The sequence below is a fragment of the Lathyrus oleraceus genome, chromosome 2 (genome assembly GCF_024323335.1).
Source record: "Lathyrus oleraceus cultivar Zhongwan6 chromosome 2, CAAS_Psat_ZW6_1.0, whole genome shotgun sequence".
In the NCBI taxonomy this organism is placed as follows: Eukaryota; Viridiplantae; Streptophyta; class Magnoliopsida; order Fabales; family Fabaceae; genus Lathyrus; species Lathyrus oleraceus.
This window is the reverse complement of record NC_066580.1, coordinates 415,985,805-416,005,626: the sequence shown is the minus strand read 5'-3', so window position 1 is coordinate 416,005,626 and position 19,822 is coordinate 415,985,805. Positions and strand designations below refer to the sequence as shown.

The following is a 19,822-nucleotide window of genomic DNA, read 5'->3' as shown; positions in this document are numbered from 1 at the left end:
TTCTATGCTCATCTTCAGTCGGAGGAAAAGCCCTGGTGAACCATGCAGGACCTTCAGTTCGACGGCTGAAAGGGGCCATAGAAGGAAGAAAGTCGGCGCGGGTCAGCATGATGGTGAGCAAGAGGCGGAATACCTTGACGTCAGGAAAAGTTTTGTCGATGGGCGTCAGAGGGATCAATCGCTTCCAAATGAGATGTTGTTCTTCTAGGGGACACGTAACCCTCCTCATCCCATAGGATGCTATGTATTTAGAGAAAGTGGCATTGAGCCACAGTTGTAAGAGCCAAAAGGGTCCATGGACCAAAACATTTTTCTTCTTTGAATTCTCAGGGTCAAAGAGCTTGATTTGACAAACAACTTCAGACAAAGATTCATAAAGAGACGCCAAAATTAATTGGCCCAGAGCGATGTCGCGCTCTTGGTGCAGCTGGGTTGCTAAGAGAGGAAAATGTTTGGCTATCTGCATAGATCTGGAGCAGAAGACGAAGCGAGATAGCCATAGAGTCAGAAAAGCCACGTGTTCTTCAGTGGTCACAGGGCCTGAAGAGGTGGCATGGTGATCAATAAAATTGTTGCAGGTCGGCTTGCGAGAGTCACCAACGTCAAACCGCAGAGGGATTGGTGCTACGGCTTCGCAGTCGAAGACTTCGCCAGTCGATTTTAAGCCAGTGATGGCAGCAACGTCCAAAAGTGTCGGCGTAATCATGCCACACTTGGTATGGAAAGAGTTGGTCGAACTATCCCAAAATTTAAGGGCAGCCAGTAACATGCCACAAGATTGAGGAGGGCCATAACGGGAAATCTGTAGAAGGGTGTAGATATCTGTCGTTTTCCAATGGTCGATTTTCTCTGTCTCCAATCGATCCATCTAGGCGCAAAACTTAGGACAGTTCTTGGGAGGAGCAGTCCTAAAATTCTTGTCGACATAACGAAGGGAAAAAGGCTTTTGGGAAGAAACCAAGGGTTCAGAGAGATGACTGGTGGGGAAAAGGGAATCTATTTTGGTTATCTCAGGGCGGCGATTTTCTGGAAGAGGACCTAAAAATGCTAAAGGTTCGTCAGCCAAGGAGAAAGGGATCAATACCTGAGAACACCAGATTTTTGCCTTCTCTTCTGCAAATGGAGGCTCAGAAACGTACTCCTTACCATCAATGGTGAGAGGATGTGTGAGCTTAGCAGCGGAGGGAAATGCTTTACTTTTACTTGAGCTAGCCATGGAAGAAGTGGAAGCTTTTTGGAGAAGAAGGGTTGCTCTTTTTACTAAAACAGAGTGCAGGAGATTATCGTTTGCTAAAGCAAAGGGCGAAAAAAGAAAAGAAGAAGAAGGAACGAGGGTTTTATAAGGGTTAAACCCTGAGAAAAGGAAGAGTGAACGTTTGATCTGCTATTTTTGACATGTATACCCATGTTCCCACGTCTGCAGACACGTGGAGGAGAGAAGACAGTTATGACGGTAAACACGTCTCAGTTATAAAGACGTGAAGTGATGGAGACGTGATTTTGTGCGTCTCGAGGGGAAAAAAGAAATGTTCGTCATGATTATATGACGTCATCAGCGTGGGGCAAACAGGTGTCCCACCGAGTAGAAGTGGAAGCAGTAAGGAGCAAGTCGACATCTCAAAGATGCCATCATCTCACAAACATCGACATTCGAAAATGGCATCTCTGAGGGGCATTTTGTTACCACGAAAAATCTCTAAGGCATGTTGAAGGCGTAATTAATGAAAGGGTCTTGTGAATTTAGGGTTTATACCCCATTAAAGGATGGAGATGTGCCTGAAATAAGCAAGAGTTGAGAAAAACGTAAGTTATCAAGGGATGAAGCCGACAGAAGAAGCACGTTTGGTCGAAAAGCCATTCCGTCAACTGAAATGAAGCTTGGGACTTAACGAATTTTGGGTTGTGCCAAACTCATAGAAGACAATGTCGCCCTAAATACTTGGGCGGGAGAAGTTTGAAATTGGAAAATGACTAGCAGTTACAAGAAGAATAAAGCGCTAGAATATGGAGCAGTTTGCAGAACGTGGATAGAGCAGTGTGCAGATCGTGTGGCACGACGTCTGCTAGTTTCTAGGAGTTTTGTCCTGTAGGCAGTTTCTTTAGTTTAGTATAAATAGGATATCCCACAAGGGGCTCGGGGTGTTCACTTTGTACTAAAAATCACTTGTAAAAAACTTCCCATTCACAGCGCGAGGAAGCAAGAGTTTTTAAGAGTGCTATGTACGTGAATCACCACATTTATTTCAATGCAACTTCCTTACTTTTCAGATGTTCCCGTTGAACATTTTATTTTAATTTCATTTACTTTTGAGTTTTCACTTTACGTTGTCGTCTATGCTGTCGACACTGATTCTATTACGATAATAGAGTTCACCAAAAGCGTGTTCGTCGTGTACGTATTTTGAATGTTGTAGTGCTGTCGGTCGCGAGTCACCCATAGGCTATAGCGTCATTTAAACCTCTTCGTGTGGAAAAACCTGCGTTTGTTCAATACTTTGTCAGGAGCTGTTCCTCACAAAGTTGTTCTGTCGAATTGAATAAACCACACTTTCACTAGCACATGTCTTAGGCTCAACTGGTCGATCCTGCAAGTAACCTTTAGTTTCAAGGCCTAGGGAGGACCAGCGGTTGTTTACCAATTTCCACAGTAAACATGGGTAAAGGCGTCATAAGCATAAACTGAGATTTGGTGGCAGTGAACTTTTCATTGAGTCCTTTGAGAAAGTGTATAACATAGTCTTGATTTCTATAGACATGCACATAATCAATGGCATCACAATTGCATTGAATCAAGCATTTGCAATGACGAATTGGATGATAATTATCCAACTTATCCCAAAGAACATTCATCTTGGTGAAGTAATCTGAAACGTCCAAAGTACCTAGTCAAAGCTTGTAAATTTCTTCCTAAATATCATATATTCAAAAGATGTTGCTTTGAGAGAACTGAGTCTTGAGATTCAACCATACTCTAGTTGTAGATTCGATCCAGAGAACTGATCTTGCAATAAATTCACTGATGAAACGCTGAAGACATGCAAGGACCACGGCGTTGCAACTCATCCATGGTGTTGCAGCCTATTCATCTACAAACTTTTCTCTGTTCTTGGAGATCAATGCAATGTGCATTGAACATACCCAAGAATGATAATTCTTGTTATCCAATGGAAGTAAAATAAGAATGAGAACTGAAGTTTCATTAGATTTAAAATAATAGGTATTAAAAGAATTGGTTGATAAATCTCCATAATTGATCAGAGCCATTGAAAAGAGAAACAAAGTGAAAGAAGGAGAGATCAGGGATGAGGAAAGAATGCGGAAATTACTCGTGATACCATATTAATGGAATAACTTGCAAAGAAAGAAATTCTTCATTCTTGATGAAAGAATGACATTATCCTTTTATATATATATATATATATATATATATATATATATATATATATATATATATATATATATATATATATATATATATATATATAAAGACAGAGATCAAAAGAAGTATGTTGACTAAACCCTAAACCCTAAATATATATATATATATATATATATATATATATATATATATATATATATATATATATATATATATATATATATATATATATATATATATATATATATATATATATATATATATATATATATATATATATATATATATATATATATATATATATATATATATATATATATATATATATATATATATATATATATATATATATATATATATATATATATATATATATATATATAAAGACAGAGATCAAAAGAAGTATGTTGACTAACTAACTAACCAATTTCCTAAAAAACTTACTAACCATCTAAAAATAGGAAAAATAGAAAACTTGTATATCAAGTAACTATGATATCTAACATGTTTTCTATTTTCTACTACTTTTAAAATTTATTTTCTATTTTGATTTTTTGTTAGATATATTTTTTTAATTCTAAAATGTCATTTTGATTTTTAAGAAAAAAAAGAGAGAACATTAACCCCTCCAGTTTTTGTATAAACTCCCGATTCATCGATTTTTTTACTAGTTTGACCGGTTTCCACGGTTTTGATTACATGATCGATTCAATAGTTAACCAGACGGTCTAAACCGTTTTTTAAAACATTAGTTTATCTGTACCTGTTGACAAATGACAAATTCTGTACAATACACAAACACAGAAAACTTGTATGGCCCATATGAATTTCTAAACTGTACTGCAAGTCAGCAACAACTTGGTATCTATTCAAATATAAACACCATTTCAACACTAGAAGCTGCCAATTCTATTAGCCACAGCCTTCAATCCTTCCCTCATCAGATGCCAACCTTTGACATCAATCCTGATCTCCCAAGAAGAAGCTGGAGACCAACTCCTGTTGCTCATCAGCACACAAAATTTCGTAAGTTTTCTTTCCATTAATCTTTCTTTCTTCATTCTGAAACAAGTAGAGACACTGAACTGATTTTTGTATAAAACATATAAATCAAAACAAAATTGTAGCTTTGAGAAGTGAAAAAAACACCATACTAGTAGTGGATTCACCAATTCAGGACACAAAGGAAGCTGAAATTTCTTACCATTACTATTATTTAACAGATACATCAATTTGTTGGAAGAATCTCAAGAGCAACTTCCTTGAGGGATGGCATAGTATCCTGCTGATGTAGACAAACATATTTACTATTCCCCACTCTTCTCAGGATCTTCCAAGGACCCGGATAGCACCTACACGAAATGCATTTGTCAGACTATTTGAAAGAACTTGTGAAAACAACTTATAACATGTTAATTTATAAAAGTCCGTTTTTTGACGGACTTTGGCAGGGCGGGTCTAAACGGACTGACATGCCTGTTTGCCACCCGTTTAAGTTGTTTAACTTTCCAATGTTATAAACTGATTGAGTTAGTTAGCTTACAGACCTGAAAAGAACTCCTCCGTTACGACCCTTGAAATTATGAATGTAGTACACAGTTTCCATCGCAGGTAGAAAGGACTTCGTAAGTTCAGCAAGCTTCGGGTAAAAGAACGGTGGATAATCTTGATCCATTCAAGGATAACTGTTTTCTAATCAGCACCAATCAAATACTTAGAAAGAAATTAACTCTTAATAAACAGCTGAACAATTTTGCAAAAGGATACACCCAGATCTGATACGATCGAGTTCTCCGTTAAAAATAATCAGTTTCCGATCAGTATTCAAGACAGCCTCTCTGTAAAGTTCTTCCACAACAAGCATTTCTGAAATGCAACGAAACAGATGTCATGAACTTCCTTCCATTGTTTATATTAACAATAACAAAGAAGGTTTGGATCTACCATTGACATTGAAATACGGATAGGCTGCTATGAAAAGTTCATCTTCTTCCTTCACTCTGTCAGACATTTTTACTTTCTTAACAAAACCAAAATCTTCAAAGAATGAAGGCTTTGTCAGATAGTCCAACTTAAAAGAAGCTCCACTGAAGACGGATTGTCTAGCAAAGTCGACTTCATTAGCTTCTGGAAAAAACTGATTTTTACAACAAGGTTGTGCATCAATTTCAACTGGAAGTGAAGAAGAAAAGCCTTTATATTTCATCAAGAAAGGAATGCTGCAAACATAAAGAATACTAGTGCTCTAAATCAAGAAGATTACTATTCTTGTTCGTGTGGTTTTCTCGGACAAAATGAAGCGGTCACAAAATTCACGAATCAATTGCATGCTTCCGGTCATCTCTATTCCACCTTCACCATCACCTGTGATATGATCAACGAGATGAATCATTTTTCACATAAGTTGAAACAATTGTACCCCAAAACACCAGGAAACCGAAATACATAGAGGACCTGGTACGGATGTGAGTCCGGCTGTGGGAAACTCAATTTCCTGTTTAAGATTGTTGTTCATTATAGGCTCAATATGTTCTCTCCTCAGTGTAGAGAGTGTTGTAACCTTCATTCTCAATTCCTTATAAAATTATTATCAGATAGGACTCACCATTAGCTTTTTGTTATCCTTCATGGCCAATTCCACTGCCACTCCAGCCTGTTGAAAATACACCAAATTTAGTTTTCTATCAGCATGTTACTGAATTCACACGACAGAAACTATTTTTAAAAACAGGTCACACTCGCAACATCAAGCTTTTCAATTCAAATTGGGACGATATTATCCAAACTAAACCGCAGTTTTCTATAGTATACAATCTTGACACGACCACGATTTAAAACCTTGACAGAAACAATAAATTATACCCTTTCCAAGTGTAAGTATTTGCTTGGATTGACTTAATTAAGCTTATTTCGTAACATAAACACTTGTGAGACTACTTGGAAACAACGTATAACATGTCCCTAAACTATTTTCAACTCATTTTCATAAGCTTTCAACAATATCTTATAATGTAGTTTGACTTTATCTTATCTTTTGTTATAGAAATAGCTTATACATAAGCTCTAATTAAGCTATTTGTCCAAACAGAACCTAAATGGTTCAATAAACTTACATTTTAACTCTAATTATTACTCTTCACAATACTTATATAACCAAACCTCAACTACGTTTGTCCATCAAAATCCAAACTAAACATTGCAATTAACAGAAAATCTGAAGCAAAGGAAATATCATAAAACACTAACTTGTTCAAGAAGTTCAGAGTAATCAAAAGGGAAAGGAACATCAGTCTGAACAGAGGAATTTGCATCACCCGAAGCCGAAACAGAACAACGTATTGCTAATTTTGGATTTCTGGGTACCTTTGAAAGAGTGTTAAGACCTCTAATTCTGATAAACCCACCATTTTTCAGCGAAAAAGTTTCCAACTTGACAACCTAGAGAATCAGAAAAGCACTAGAGTATGAGAAATGATTGAAGGCATTTTGAAGGAGAATTGTAGAGGTAAGTTGTACTTACAGTTGAAGCTGGTAGGGAAGAGGGTGCGAATAGTGAAATAGAGAACATGATGGTAGCGGTAGTGGATGGTAAAACCATTTAGAAGGTGCAGTTCTCATATGAAGTGCTGACAAGTTTAATAGTCAAAATCAAAGTGAAAGGAAGTGGAGATAAGTGGGTGATATGATTGGGTGAACACAATTGTAATCATTTTCAAAATATATTTATAATAGAATTATTCTTTAAGGAGAATTTATTTTTAAAATAATTATGTTTTTTAAAAATAATATTAAAATAATCACTATTTCAAAATATTTATCAATATAATTTTTTTTTAAATTAACCAAGACGCCATTTGCATTGGCGCATGCAATGAAACTGTTTGAATATAGACGTCATTTGCATTGGCGCATGTATGTCCATGTTGCCATTAGGAGTGACGCATGCATGTCCAATGCACCACATGTAATATGCGTAGTCCATTCAGTGGATGCGTCAATGCATGTGGCTATTGTTTCACCCTCCCATAATTTTTCACACATCTTCTTACTATCTCCTTCTATTTTTTTTAAAAATATCTTCATATATGTGTCCTTATGTTCACAAGAGAAATGCCGATTTAATTTTTTCAGCAGTGTTGTCTCCGATGAAGATCCAACTTTGGAATGTAGATACGTTTGAACATCTTAACAGGACCTTGAACCGTTTGTTAGATGGAGAAATTGCAGAGGGTGAAAAGATGAGAAGAAATCAATGGCTTGATACCACGTTCAACCAAAATGGAGAAGTTTGTTTCTGGATGAATGTTAAAACTGACAGAGATGTTCACATGATGATGTATACTTCTCACAAAATTGTTTTGATGGTTGTAATCACATAGTTATGTTGTTTATTTATTGTATTTGTTTGTGATGTTATTTTATTGTTGTTGTTTAATTGTTTAAATTATTGCTTAATTGTTGTTTTCAAGTTATTGTATATGAATCTAATGATATTTATGAAATGAATGTTGGTTTCAATATAAAACAAAAAGGTTACAATTAAAATTATGTTGTTGTGCTTGGTCCAACATTGGGACAATTTGTACGATTATGACGAGGCTAGCGACATGAACTACATAATCTCACAATTTTGTTCGTCGTATCCATTTCGGTTTGAATACAGGTGCTGTTTAGGCGGCCCCTTTTCTTTCTTCGCATTATTTCATTATGCCAGAGTATGTTCCCTTGATATGCAGGCCAATAATCCTCTATTGTTACCACTGAAAAACTAACTTTATATACATTGCATAGGTTTATGACTTTGTAAACGGAGGATAGTAAGTTGGAAGGATCCTATCAAACCTTTGAACATGTCGTTATGACATGGGAGAAGGGCATACGAAAGGCTTGAAACTTTCCGCAGTCGCACCAACCTCTATCTAGTTCCACTCGATAGTATCCCTTCGACATGCCTTCATTGTGATCCATTGAATCAACAACATTGTACCAACCTTTAGTACGGTCAAACACTATGACCACATGTGTGTTAACTTTGGCAGCTTCCTCTTTAATGAACTTCATTGAAACATCAATGAACAACTGCCCAGATTGTAACACTGAACTCCATTTGGAACGTCTGATCTCAAACAATGCCCCTAGCCTAAAATAGGTTGCTTGCACTAAATCGGTTATTGGTAGGTTTTGAATGTCTTTGAAGATAAAGTTCATTGATTCCATGAGATTTTTTGTCATGTGGGTCCATCGTTGACTGATGTTGTATGCCCTAGTCCACTTCTCCAATCGAATATTGTTGATCCACCTTACTGCATATGCGTTTGACAATCTGATGTCTTCATGGTAATGTTTGAAGAAAGGTTCTGTTAATGCATATCCTGCATTGACAACCTTCTTCTGCAACATTTTATCTTTAATCTCCCATATGAAATTTTGAGTGATATGTCTAATGCAGTAGACATGTGTCGAAGGAGGATCCTACCGGCCATTATCCATGTTTTTATAGGCACTCACAATTGTTGGGTGTCTGTCAGAGATCAAACACAAGTTAGGCTACGGAGCAACGTGCAATCAGAGATTTTTTAGAAAAAAACTCCACCCCCCAACAATCTCCCCTTAAACTAGTGCAAAGGCGATTGGAAAATGTTGTTATTGCCATCTTATGCCACTGCGATGAGTAGCGTTCCTTTATATTTCATGTACAATCATGTACCATTAATTTGTATAATAGGTTTATAGAAAGCAAAACCTTTGATGCATGATTGATACGTCCACAAGAGCCGGTGGAATATGTCATTACCACTAATACAAGTCCCGTCTAGGGTATATGCCGACAACATTTCCAAATTGACAATAGTCCCTAAAGCATAATGCTTAAGTGCCACAAAGTATTTTGGAAGTTCTTTGTATGACTCCTTCAAATTGCCAAACACTTTTTCAACTACCTTAGTCCTAGATATCACCATGTCTTCCTTTATGATGGAGTATAATTGTATTGTGTAACGATATGCAAGATTATTGTACTCACCTTTAATGACAGATTGTCGCTAATGACAGACAAAATTTCATCGCATATTAACTGAGAGCTGAGTTTGCGGTGGTCCTACATCGACTTCGTGATTAAGCAAGTGTGAACTGGACCCATAGAACCTATCTCCCAAGAATCACTCCTCTTTTGGTAAGATGCTGACAACCGAAATAAGCAGAGCTCATTACGACAATAGATCTTATACCTTGTTCCATTAGTTCGATCAACCCTATAATTAGTTGATAATTCCATGTGATACTTTTGAATGGCTCTGTCACAGTCTTCTTTAGTGAGAAATTTGTCTCCTTTATTCAATGATCCTTGAATATGCACATAAGGATTGTGAAATATATTTGATGAAGGTTCATCTGCACTCAAATTCAAGCTTGTCATGTGTTGAGGTGGACAATATACATGACTAAGTGGTAATGGCTCTTGCTGGTGGTCGATAGTTTCATCATTCACCATTTCATCAACCAATATCTCGTCTTCTTCTTCTTCCTCGTCAACAACGTCGACTTCAGCTTGTTCGTCATCATCAGTTTCACAAAACACTTGTGACGGATCAACGAATTGAGACAATTGATTTTGTTGTGTTAAAATATATAACTCAATATCATTAAACCCAGATTGTTCATGACTGAGAAACATATTACGAACATCGTCATCATCTCGAATCTTTAACTGATAAAACTTAACTTGGTTGTCTGCAAAAAACACTGGATTTTTATAGATGATTTGTCTCACCTGAAGACACTGCAATTTCTTTTCTATTCTTTGTTTCAAATGTGAAAAATTTGATCATCTATTTATTGTAAACCGAGTAACTTTTGTGTTACAAAAACTAAAATCGGATAACTCACATTCAAATAGTTCACCATCGGTATGAGCATTGATCATGTATTGTGGTGATGAAGCCATTTTTATAAGATGCAATGTAAGTTTAGTGTATTATGGTGATGGGCATTAATCACGTATTAGCATGTAGTTAAATAGGGATGAGGATGGATTTCCAAAAAGTAAGGTATGCGCGATAGGGTATGGCGCATGGTCTATTGTTTTAACTTTGGCGCCATTTGCAGTGGCTTCTAGCTTTGTACTACAAAGAATCTTGCATGCATGAGTCTACGGTTCAGACTACCATGAATCTCTTCCATGATTCCCTGCATGATTCCATTTTCTATGTCCAACGTATACGCCCCATGGCGCATGCTCTAAAATAACAATGCATGCGGCATAACTAGACAATACATGCGCCCTTACAAGATTCCTTACAGGATTCCCTGCATGTTTCTATGCCCTAAAAGGACAACACATACACCCTCCCCAATGGCGCATGCCCTAAAAAGATAACACATGCGCCAACCCCAATGGCGCGTGCTCAAGAAATCACATGCAAAAAAAGCATAACGTGAATGCAACATTCACTCAACTTACTTTCACATATATAAATATTGATGTTTATAAGCATTTCCATCAAACACACTCAACCTATCTACATTGTCTACAACATTCAACCTACCTACTTTGTCAGCAACAGATACTCAAACGCATTCAATAAGATGTCTCTACTGACCATGGATGATGAACATCGAGGAACAATCGAAAATATTGTGACATTTGTAAGTTATTATTTAACTTCCCTAACACTATTGTTTATTACTTATTCTTAATTATCTTTTTTTAGGACCCAAAGAGATTTCGATGTCATGTACATGAATATGTACCGCACGACCCTTTGATAAAATCGTATTTACGAGCATGCGGTTTTGGTAATCTACTAAACATAGTCTCATACTTAGTTGATTATAAATTTATTCTTGCTTTGGTTGAAAGATGGAGACCCGAGACCCATACATTTCACCTTCCATTCAGTGAATGTACCGTCACACTTGAGGACGTCTACATGTTATTGGATCTACCTATCGATGGTAAGGTCGTAAATGATAGAGTTAACCAAGATAACTCTATATGCGAGGAATTTTTGGGCGCCCCTTTGTGTGAAGACACAACTACGAGACAAACTTAATTTAAAATATCTTAAACTATATTATTTAAGTATAACATTAAACGAAGAATCGACTGAGTATGAAAAGATAATTAAAGCTCGTTGTTATATTATGATTCTATTTGGTAGTTTTTTATTTCCTGAAAGTACTGATAATACGGTAAATATTATGTATTTTTCCGTTGTTATGAAACATAAATAAAGTAGGCATATATAGTTGGGGTTCAACTGTTTTGTCAAATCTATATAGTTCGTTGTGTAAAATGCAAAAAAAATACTTGTATGTTTTATTCTTGCGCCTATTTGCTACAAGCATGGGGTTGGTCAAGAATTCTGTCACTCACCCCGGTCAACGAGAAGCCATTCACATTCTCATACGCAACAAAGAAAGTTTATCTTAAATCTTCTAATTTGTTAGACTTTATACCACAACTGACTGTAACTAATATATTTTCAATCTTTTCGATCTAGGTTGTCAGTTCAGGGGATGAACTACAACAAGTGTCCCAAACATGTTGTAGTAGTCAATCATATTCTTCTAGACCACATTGGGCCAGACGATGCATTACTACTAAACAACTCTACTTTTGATTTAAAAAAATTATCAAATTCCATATCCTCTAATCATGTCAAATTCTTATACAATTTATCTGGAGGCCGTATCTGGGTCTTGACTATCAGGTTAACCACGATGATACTGCATATTGGACAAAAAAACACCAATCATCTGGTTCACTACTATGGAGATGCACCAGAGTGACCATGTGAAATTGAAGTTCGGCATGTAACAACAAATTCCAAAACCTCCGACGTGTTTGGAGATTGGCATCAACAAAGATTCGATGGCCAATGTGATTATTCCAATTGGAGAGACTTCTCTAAAGAAAAGTGTCTTCATTGGAGAAATTGACGTCAACATATCTTAAACGAACCAATCATACATGATGCTAGACTAACTCAACATTATATGGCTTGGTTTAGGTCAGTTACAACGCCATAATTTGTGTATGAGCCAAGGTATTTGATTGATCCACGCCAACGAGCTTCGTCATCATACACCCAACAACCAACCTCGTACCCTTACCAAACCAAAGAATAATATCAACCCACCCAAACCCAATAACCAACCTTACACTGTCACCGTACCATATACACCCAACCTCGCGACCAATTCATGCCACACACCCAAACTCAAAACCAGGAACCAAACCATTACCACCAACAACCATACGCAGACACCACATATGTCCATAACCTAGATGATACATACGATTCAACCCTATCCCACCATAGCCCCCCACTTATGAACACCTAAACATCCCATCACCACAACACCCAACCATTATTTGACTTTCTTACACCACACGAACCATTGCTTCATTTCTAAAACGATTCAATGTCTCAATTCGGGAAACTATACCGTCCATAAACAACCCAACCACAACGACCCAACTACGAAATATGGGCACCAAACTCAATTACGGAAACACCGTTAGCGGTAAAGCCCCCAGCTATTAGGGAGAAATGATGACAAATTTGTCATATACTACTGGACCTTCCACCAAACCTTCACACCATCCACCATTGTATCATGTCAGCACTCAAAGACCCCAAACACCTCAGGGAAATCATGTGAGACCTCGAAGGCAGGCTAACGCACCGGGATGTTGAACATGGAGGCGTTTCAATCAGACGGGTCATTAATTTTCTTGTCAATTATTGTGTATTTTAGTTTTATATCATAATATTATTAATTAATTTTCATTTACTTTTTTATTTCAATTTTATATAAGTATAACATAGTTTTATATCATAATATTACTAATTACCTAATATTAAGCGACATTGATATTCATGCTTAACAGACTAAAAATAATATTATTAAATGGAAACATGCAAGTACATCAACAAAATGAAAGGAAGTAAAAAGAAAAGCAGTAAAGATGACCCGTCCGTCATGAGGTGGGGGGGGGCATGACGGGCGTCATCCAGATGATGACCTATCCGTCATCCAGCCCAGACACGTTTTCTTCCTTTTTTGTTATTTTCTTGTGACGGGATTGACTTGACACGTCGTGACGATCGTCATGCTGGCAGTGGGTCCGTCATTACAGTGCAGAACTTGTCCTTTTCTCCCATTTTCGTTGTTTCACAATGTTTTCTCGCACGGAGGCCCCTATTTATTAGACATTTCAAACAAACATAGAATATCAACATAATACCATAAAAATACATAGAAAATGACACAAAAATGCATGCGAATCAAGTCAGAAATATGACATGTTTTCGAGTTATCACTGGTACAACATATGTCCATGGCTGAAAAAAACTTCATCCATCGTTCCTCTCGAGCATAAGCATGCATCACATTGAAGAGTTTGAAGAATAATTTCAAAGTCGACACTTCTCCCCAGTACTCAAACCAGTATCATAATACCTTTACAAAGGCCTAAACTACAAGGTGCAGATGGGCCATAACGACTCTCCAATGACTTAATATTTCCCCTCAAAACCATTAAATGGTAGTTTATTCATCAGTTTGGAGAATATGCATTCATAGAGAGACACTGAACATATGTCAAAAAAGTTACTTTGTTGGGGTCAACAAGAGAAACATGCCAATCAGAAGATAGTGATATGCCCAAACAAGCATCCTCCAAACTTTGAGCGCTACTGAAGATAGAAGCCATCCCCGCTAATTTGGTATCCACCCAAAAATATTAAGCGACATTAGAAGGTAATACGAGACCTTGTCGGTCCTTTCAAACCATGTCTATCCCATTTTCAACAAAAATATAATGTTCGTCATGAATTTGGGAATGACCCTGGAAGTTGACATGGTCCCTAAACTCACTGCCACTAGTTTCTTAGTCATTAAAAGATCTAAAATGTTTAATGAAAGAACAAGACCTCAAATAACCATGATACACCTTAAAATACTCAAGATCCGTCGTAGGCAATGTGGAAGAAGAGATACCAACATGAGCCTACCCGACGATGGGAAGATTCAGCTTCATCCCTTCGGCTCATTATACATAAGCATCTGTATTTCCACTAGAGTAGGGACTTAAGGGTTAGCTACCATCTTGGATGGAACCCTCGCTAGCTTCAAAACTATAACTGAGAATAATAAGATTTGAATGAGGTTAATAAAGGAGTGACATTCAACATTTCTAGGTCTATTACCTCAATGCGAGATAAATCACCACTTATATCATCTCCACTAGATGTTTCAATGACATTCACATGTTCATCTCCTACATTGGACATGGCTAAAACAAAAGATAGAAAACAACAATGGTAAATGAGAGGATAGAAGTGATACATGAAAAAAAAATAGAAGTTTGAAGGAAAGGATACAACTAAAGGCTGCTCTGAAGGTGCAATGAACCAAGGGAGTACGAAGTCCAAAGAGGGAAAGGAATAGGAAAAATAGGATTTGCCGGAGCTTACGAAAGAAGAAACTGAGTTTGCAAATAGAAGAGAAAAGTTACAATAAATGCGATAAGTGGAAACATTCCTTGAAAAATGAAATAATATTTATATAGTGGAGCGAGGTAGACAAATCAAAGACCAAAAATGAAGGAAAACATGCAGATGAGAAACAACTGTTAGATTTTCCTCGAGGTTATCACAATACTCGAGTATACTTGAGTACTCTAAAGGGGAGATCCACACTTTACTCTAAGTATTTAGGTCCACATGTAAAAACAATCATGTGAAACATCTCAATGATGAGACTGACATTTAATGCATATGTTTCCAATGTCATAATATGTTGAAGCTACAATTCACTCACTACCTTGAGACTCATGCTCAATTGACACAAGTGATGGTTATTCTCTATTGGATATCATCTAACATATCTCCATGTTTCATGACGGAAAACATGAGGATCTCTACCCTCATATATAAGAGATCCCACGTGAGACCAAATTTTTCTTCTAACCATAACTTACTATACTTTTTTTTGCTCACCCATTCACTTAAACATTGGAGTGTTAATCTTGAAGGCTCATCGCGTCTCCTCCATATTGAAAGTTTACTCCACTGCATCAAAACTATTGGTGTAAGCCCTAGAGGCCAATACTTTTGGTACTTGTATCGAATTATTTATTAATAATAAAAGACTTTTTCTTTATTATGTTTGTTTAATAAAGTCCATAGAATAGCTAGTCCGTTTAATGTATCAAGTGTGACTTAATCATGAGATCCCATTAAACATAAGGACACTATTTTTAAAGTATCGGTAGTCGAGCTTTATTGTAAAGTGAGATAACATTAAAGCATTAAGACTATTATGTATATATACTGATGATCACATCTCATGGATCATGGATGAGATGTTATCAAGTCTTAAACATAGGTATGAATATTAGGAGTAATATTTATACTGGATTGACCCGCTATGAGAATACTATATAGAATTGTATGCAAATTGTCATAAGTTATTCTCATGGTGATAGTGGTGTATACCACCCTTCGACCTGAAACCACTATGGACCCTAGATGTAGAGTCGAGTGCCTTATTGCTGATCAAACATTGTCCGTAACTGGATAACCATAAACATAGTTGATGGGTACTCCACGAAGCATGCTGAGGAACATGAGTGACCTAGACGGAATTTGCCCATCCTGCGTAACAGGAAAAATGTCTAAGGTCCCAATATTGAACTGGACAAGGATGACATAGTCTATGCCTTGTGTTCAATATAAACATAAGGGAAAAAGGGTAACTGTACACACAAGTATTACCACAAAAGGATTTTCAGATCACATGACATTTTCGTGTTTTGGGTAGCAATGATGTGTTGCTAGATACCGCTTACTGTTTATTATGTTAGGTACGTGATTTACTATAATTGCCAATCTCGCGAAAAACCTACAGGGTCACACACAAAAGGACGGATTGATGAGAGATAGAGTAAATAAGGAACACTGTAAGGTACAATGCACTTAAGTGAATTGTAGAACATCGTAAGGTACGGTGCACTTAAGTAGAATACGAAATATGGTAAGGTACCACGCGCCTAAGTGATTTTTGGTATATCATAAGATATGGTCCATATACACTTAAGTGGGCTTTTTAGCTTGCAGCCCACATAAGTGGTTCTATAAATAGAACCTTTGTGCAGAAGTATTAGATTAGATGAAAATTTCGTTTCTCTCTCTCTCTCTCTCTCTCTCTATCTTTCTCTCTCTCTCTCTCTCTCTCTCTCTCTCTCTCTCTCTCTCTCTCTCTCTCTCTCTCTCTCTCTCTCTCTCTTAAAGCCTTCATTCATAGCAACTAGCATTGAGATTGAAGGAATCCGTTCGTATGGACTGAGTAGAGGCGTTGTCTCCATTCAACGTTTGTGATCACTCCTTAGATCTGCATCAAAGGATTCAATCACCATAAGAGGTAATGATTTCTATCACTGATAATGCCCATTCGTAAGGATCGCTAAAGGAGAAAATTTTAAATTCCACTGCATTTTGGACATTTATTCTCCCTTAGTGGTATCAGAGCCACTTACGAAACCATGCATGTGATAGCTATTTATTTTCTGTATTAATACGATTGAAAGACAAAATGAATCAAAGAATAAACGAGTAATTAATTTGGCATCATGTGTGTACGATTTGGATGATTGATGTTGACTATGCTTCGGAATCCGATGTTAGTATGGTGAAGCAGCGATACATCGGTCGTCCATAGGTTACACAATTGAGAACGATCAAGTTATATATGTGATATAAGTAATTCTAATGCAAAATATGGTATATATGATATATTATTTCTGTTTCGTTCATTCAAACACTTAATGGTTATTTTCCTTTGAGTGATCAATGATCATTTGCTTCTTGATTCGACGAAAGTATGGTGAAGCAATGATGTGTTGATCAATCATACTGAATTAACAATCGAGGTGTGTTTGATGGTATGAAATTGTTGCATTAGGGTTCATGACGGTACAAGGGTTGTGATATCAGAGAGTTATGCAATTAGGGTTGTGACTGCGCAAGAGTTGTGCTTTAAAGTATCAAGTGTTGATGTGAAAAATGACGTCGATTTCAAATGAATTGTTCATTAAAATTTTGCGTCGGGGCGCTGCCCCTGCAACCCCGAAGGGGGCGTTTCCCCCTTGACCCCCGGCTAACTCTGCGTAGTGTGATCAGTGGCCAAAATTTATTTTGGTTTATTTAATTAACAGAATTTAAATTAATAATAATAATAATAATAATAATAATGTGTTTATTATTATTGTCTTGTGGTGATCGGTTATGGCCTTAGTTTTCCTTTATTTTGTTTTGGGGATTTTAAATTACGACCTGCATGTCATGCCTCTCTTTTAATCTCTTAATATAACTTCTTTTCTCATCTCATTCCCTCGTATGTAAAACGATTTTCTTTTATGTAATGTAATGTTATGAAGAAAGAGAAGAATACAATATCAAAGGAGGACAACCTTGAAGATCTTGCTTGGAGAAGCTTAGATCGTTATTACGTTAGCTTAGGTTCTCTCATTGGCTTGGGAGAATAATTGCGCTAGGGGCAATAACTATTTCATTTTGTATGTATGTTGATGCATGTGAATGTATGTTGATGCATGTGAGAGACGATTTATATGATAAATAAGCCGGTGAGATCAGAATAATTGCAAATTTCCTCAAATTAAATATTAAGTTTATGTTTTCCAAGTTTTAGCACTCATCAAGACTAGTATCGAATAATGTAGGTTTCGCCTACGTGAGGTGCATGTTCTATATTAGTAAGATGTGATGGGATAATTGTAATATCCAATTGCTAAAATAATGGGTCAAACTTAACTAAATAAATTATAATAAGATTATATACGTTTAGAAGCAAAAGTTAGAAATGATCCATGTGATGGATTGGAATAAGGAGTTATTCACCCAACTAAAATATTCGAGAGTTGTATTAGATACAATTGGAAGGAGTTCCTACCTAAATAACCTAGTTTTGTGTAATCCGCCTACGCGGACTTAAAACAAAGTGAAATGTGGTTCTCGGCCCACTAGAAAATCTTCTAACGAGATTTTCCGAATCAAATGGTGAGGGTCATTTGTTTTGAGTAAAATAGTGGGAGCATATTTAATTAAAGGCCTAATTAAATATGTTATTTTAGTGATACTTATATTTTCATTATTTTTCATGTAGATTACCATGACAACAAATACCTCTAACAACATTTTGCGATCAATCCTTGATAAGGAAAATTTGTCTGGGACAAATTTTCTGGATTGACATCGAAATCTGAGGATTGTCCTCAAACATGATAGAAAGTTGTATGTCTTGGAGAAACCTGTTCCTGAAGAGGAACCTTCTAGTTATGCACCTAAGTAAGAAAGAGATGCTTATAAGACGCATGTCGATGATGCCAATGAAACTACTTGCCTCATGCTAGATACCATGAACTCATAGTTGCAAAAGCAACATGAGAACATGGCAGCGTTCGATATGATCGAACACCTGAAGATGCTCTATCAAGAGCAGATAAGGCATGAAAGGTTTGAAGTTTCAAAAGCCCTCTTTCAAGGCAAGTTAGCTGAGGGAGCCCCTGTAGGTCCCCATGTGCTCAAGATGATTGGGTATGTGGAGAACTTTGAGAGGTTGGGTTTTCCCCTCAGAAAGGAACTTGCGACTGATTTGATCTTGCAATCGTTGCCAGATAGCTTCATTCAATTTTTTCTTAATTTCAATATGAATGATATGGACAAATATCTTCCTGAACTGCTAGCCATGTTAAGAACTGTTGAGCAGAATCTAAAGTCAAAAGAGAAGTCCATTCTGATGATCGGAAATGGAAAGAGACAAAACAAAAGACCCACCAATCAGTGTGGTAAAGGGAAAGGCAAGGAAGTTGCCAAACCCAAACCCACAACTCCTGCTTTGAAGCCTAGTGAAGGAATAGCAAAGGAAGGCACCTGCTTCCATTGCGGTAAGACCGGACACCGGAAGAGAAACTGCCTAAAGTATCTGGAAGATAAGAAGAATGGAGTAGAGACTTCAACTTCAGGTATTTTTGTTATTGAAATTAATTTATCTACTTCTGCATCATGGGTATTAGATACTGGATGCGGTTCTCACATTTGTACCAATGTGCAGGGGCTAAAAAGGAGTAGAGATTTGGCAAAAGGTGAAGTTGACCTACGAGCTGGCAATGGAGCAAAGGTTGCTGCTTTAGCCATAGGAACTTATGTATTGACTTTACCTAGTGGTTAATAATTCAGTTAGAGAACTGTTATTATGTACCTGCAATTAGCAGGAATATTATTTCCGTTTCTTGTTTGGACAAGTTTGGTTTTTCATTTATAATAAAGAACAATTGTTGCTCCATTTATTTGAATGATATATTCTTTGCTACTTCACAAATGAACAATGGACTATATATCCTTGATCTTGAAATGC

At 36.7% G+C, this 19,822-nt stretch overlaps 1 protein-coding gene across 2 annotated transcripts; it reads right to left on the bottom strand.

Annotated features, from left to right (window-relative positions):
* Positions 1 to 4,086: 4,086 nt before the first annotated feature.
* Positions 4,087 to 7,075, bottom strand: LOC127119829 (protein LPA3). 2 transcript variants are annotated; one of them, XM_051050157.1, is made up of 10 exons: positions 6,900 to 7,075; positions 6,626 to 6,817; positions 5,985 to 6,032; positions 5,834 to 5,873; positions 5,643 to 5,743; positions 5,324 to 5,516; positions 5,147 to 5,245; positions 4,927 to 5,044; positions 4,584 to 4,731; positions 4,087 to 4,378 (listed from the first exon to the last, which is right to left on the bottom strand). In XM_051050157.1, exons 1-9 carry the CDS (start codon positions 6,975 to 6,977, stop codon positions 4,608 to 4,610), a joined length of 993 nt encoding a protein of 330 aa, XP_050906114.1. In that variant the 5' UTR covers positions 6,978 to 7,075; the 3' UTR covers positions 4,087 to 4,378; positions 4,584 to 4,607. The 2 variants fall into 2 exon arrangements, with proteins under 2 accessions (XP_050906114.1, XP_050906115.1); XM_051050158.1 differs by having other exon boundaries at positions 4,087 to 4,441; positions 6,900 to 7,071.
* Positions 7,076 to 19,822: the final 12,747 nt, after the last annotated feature.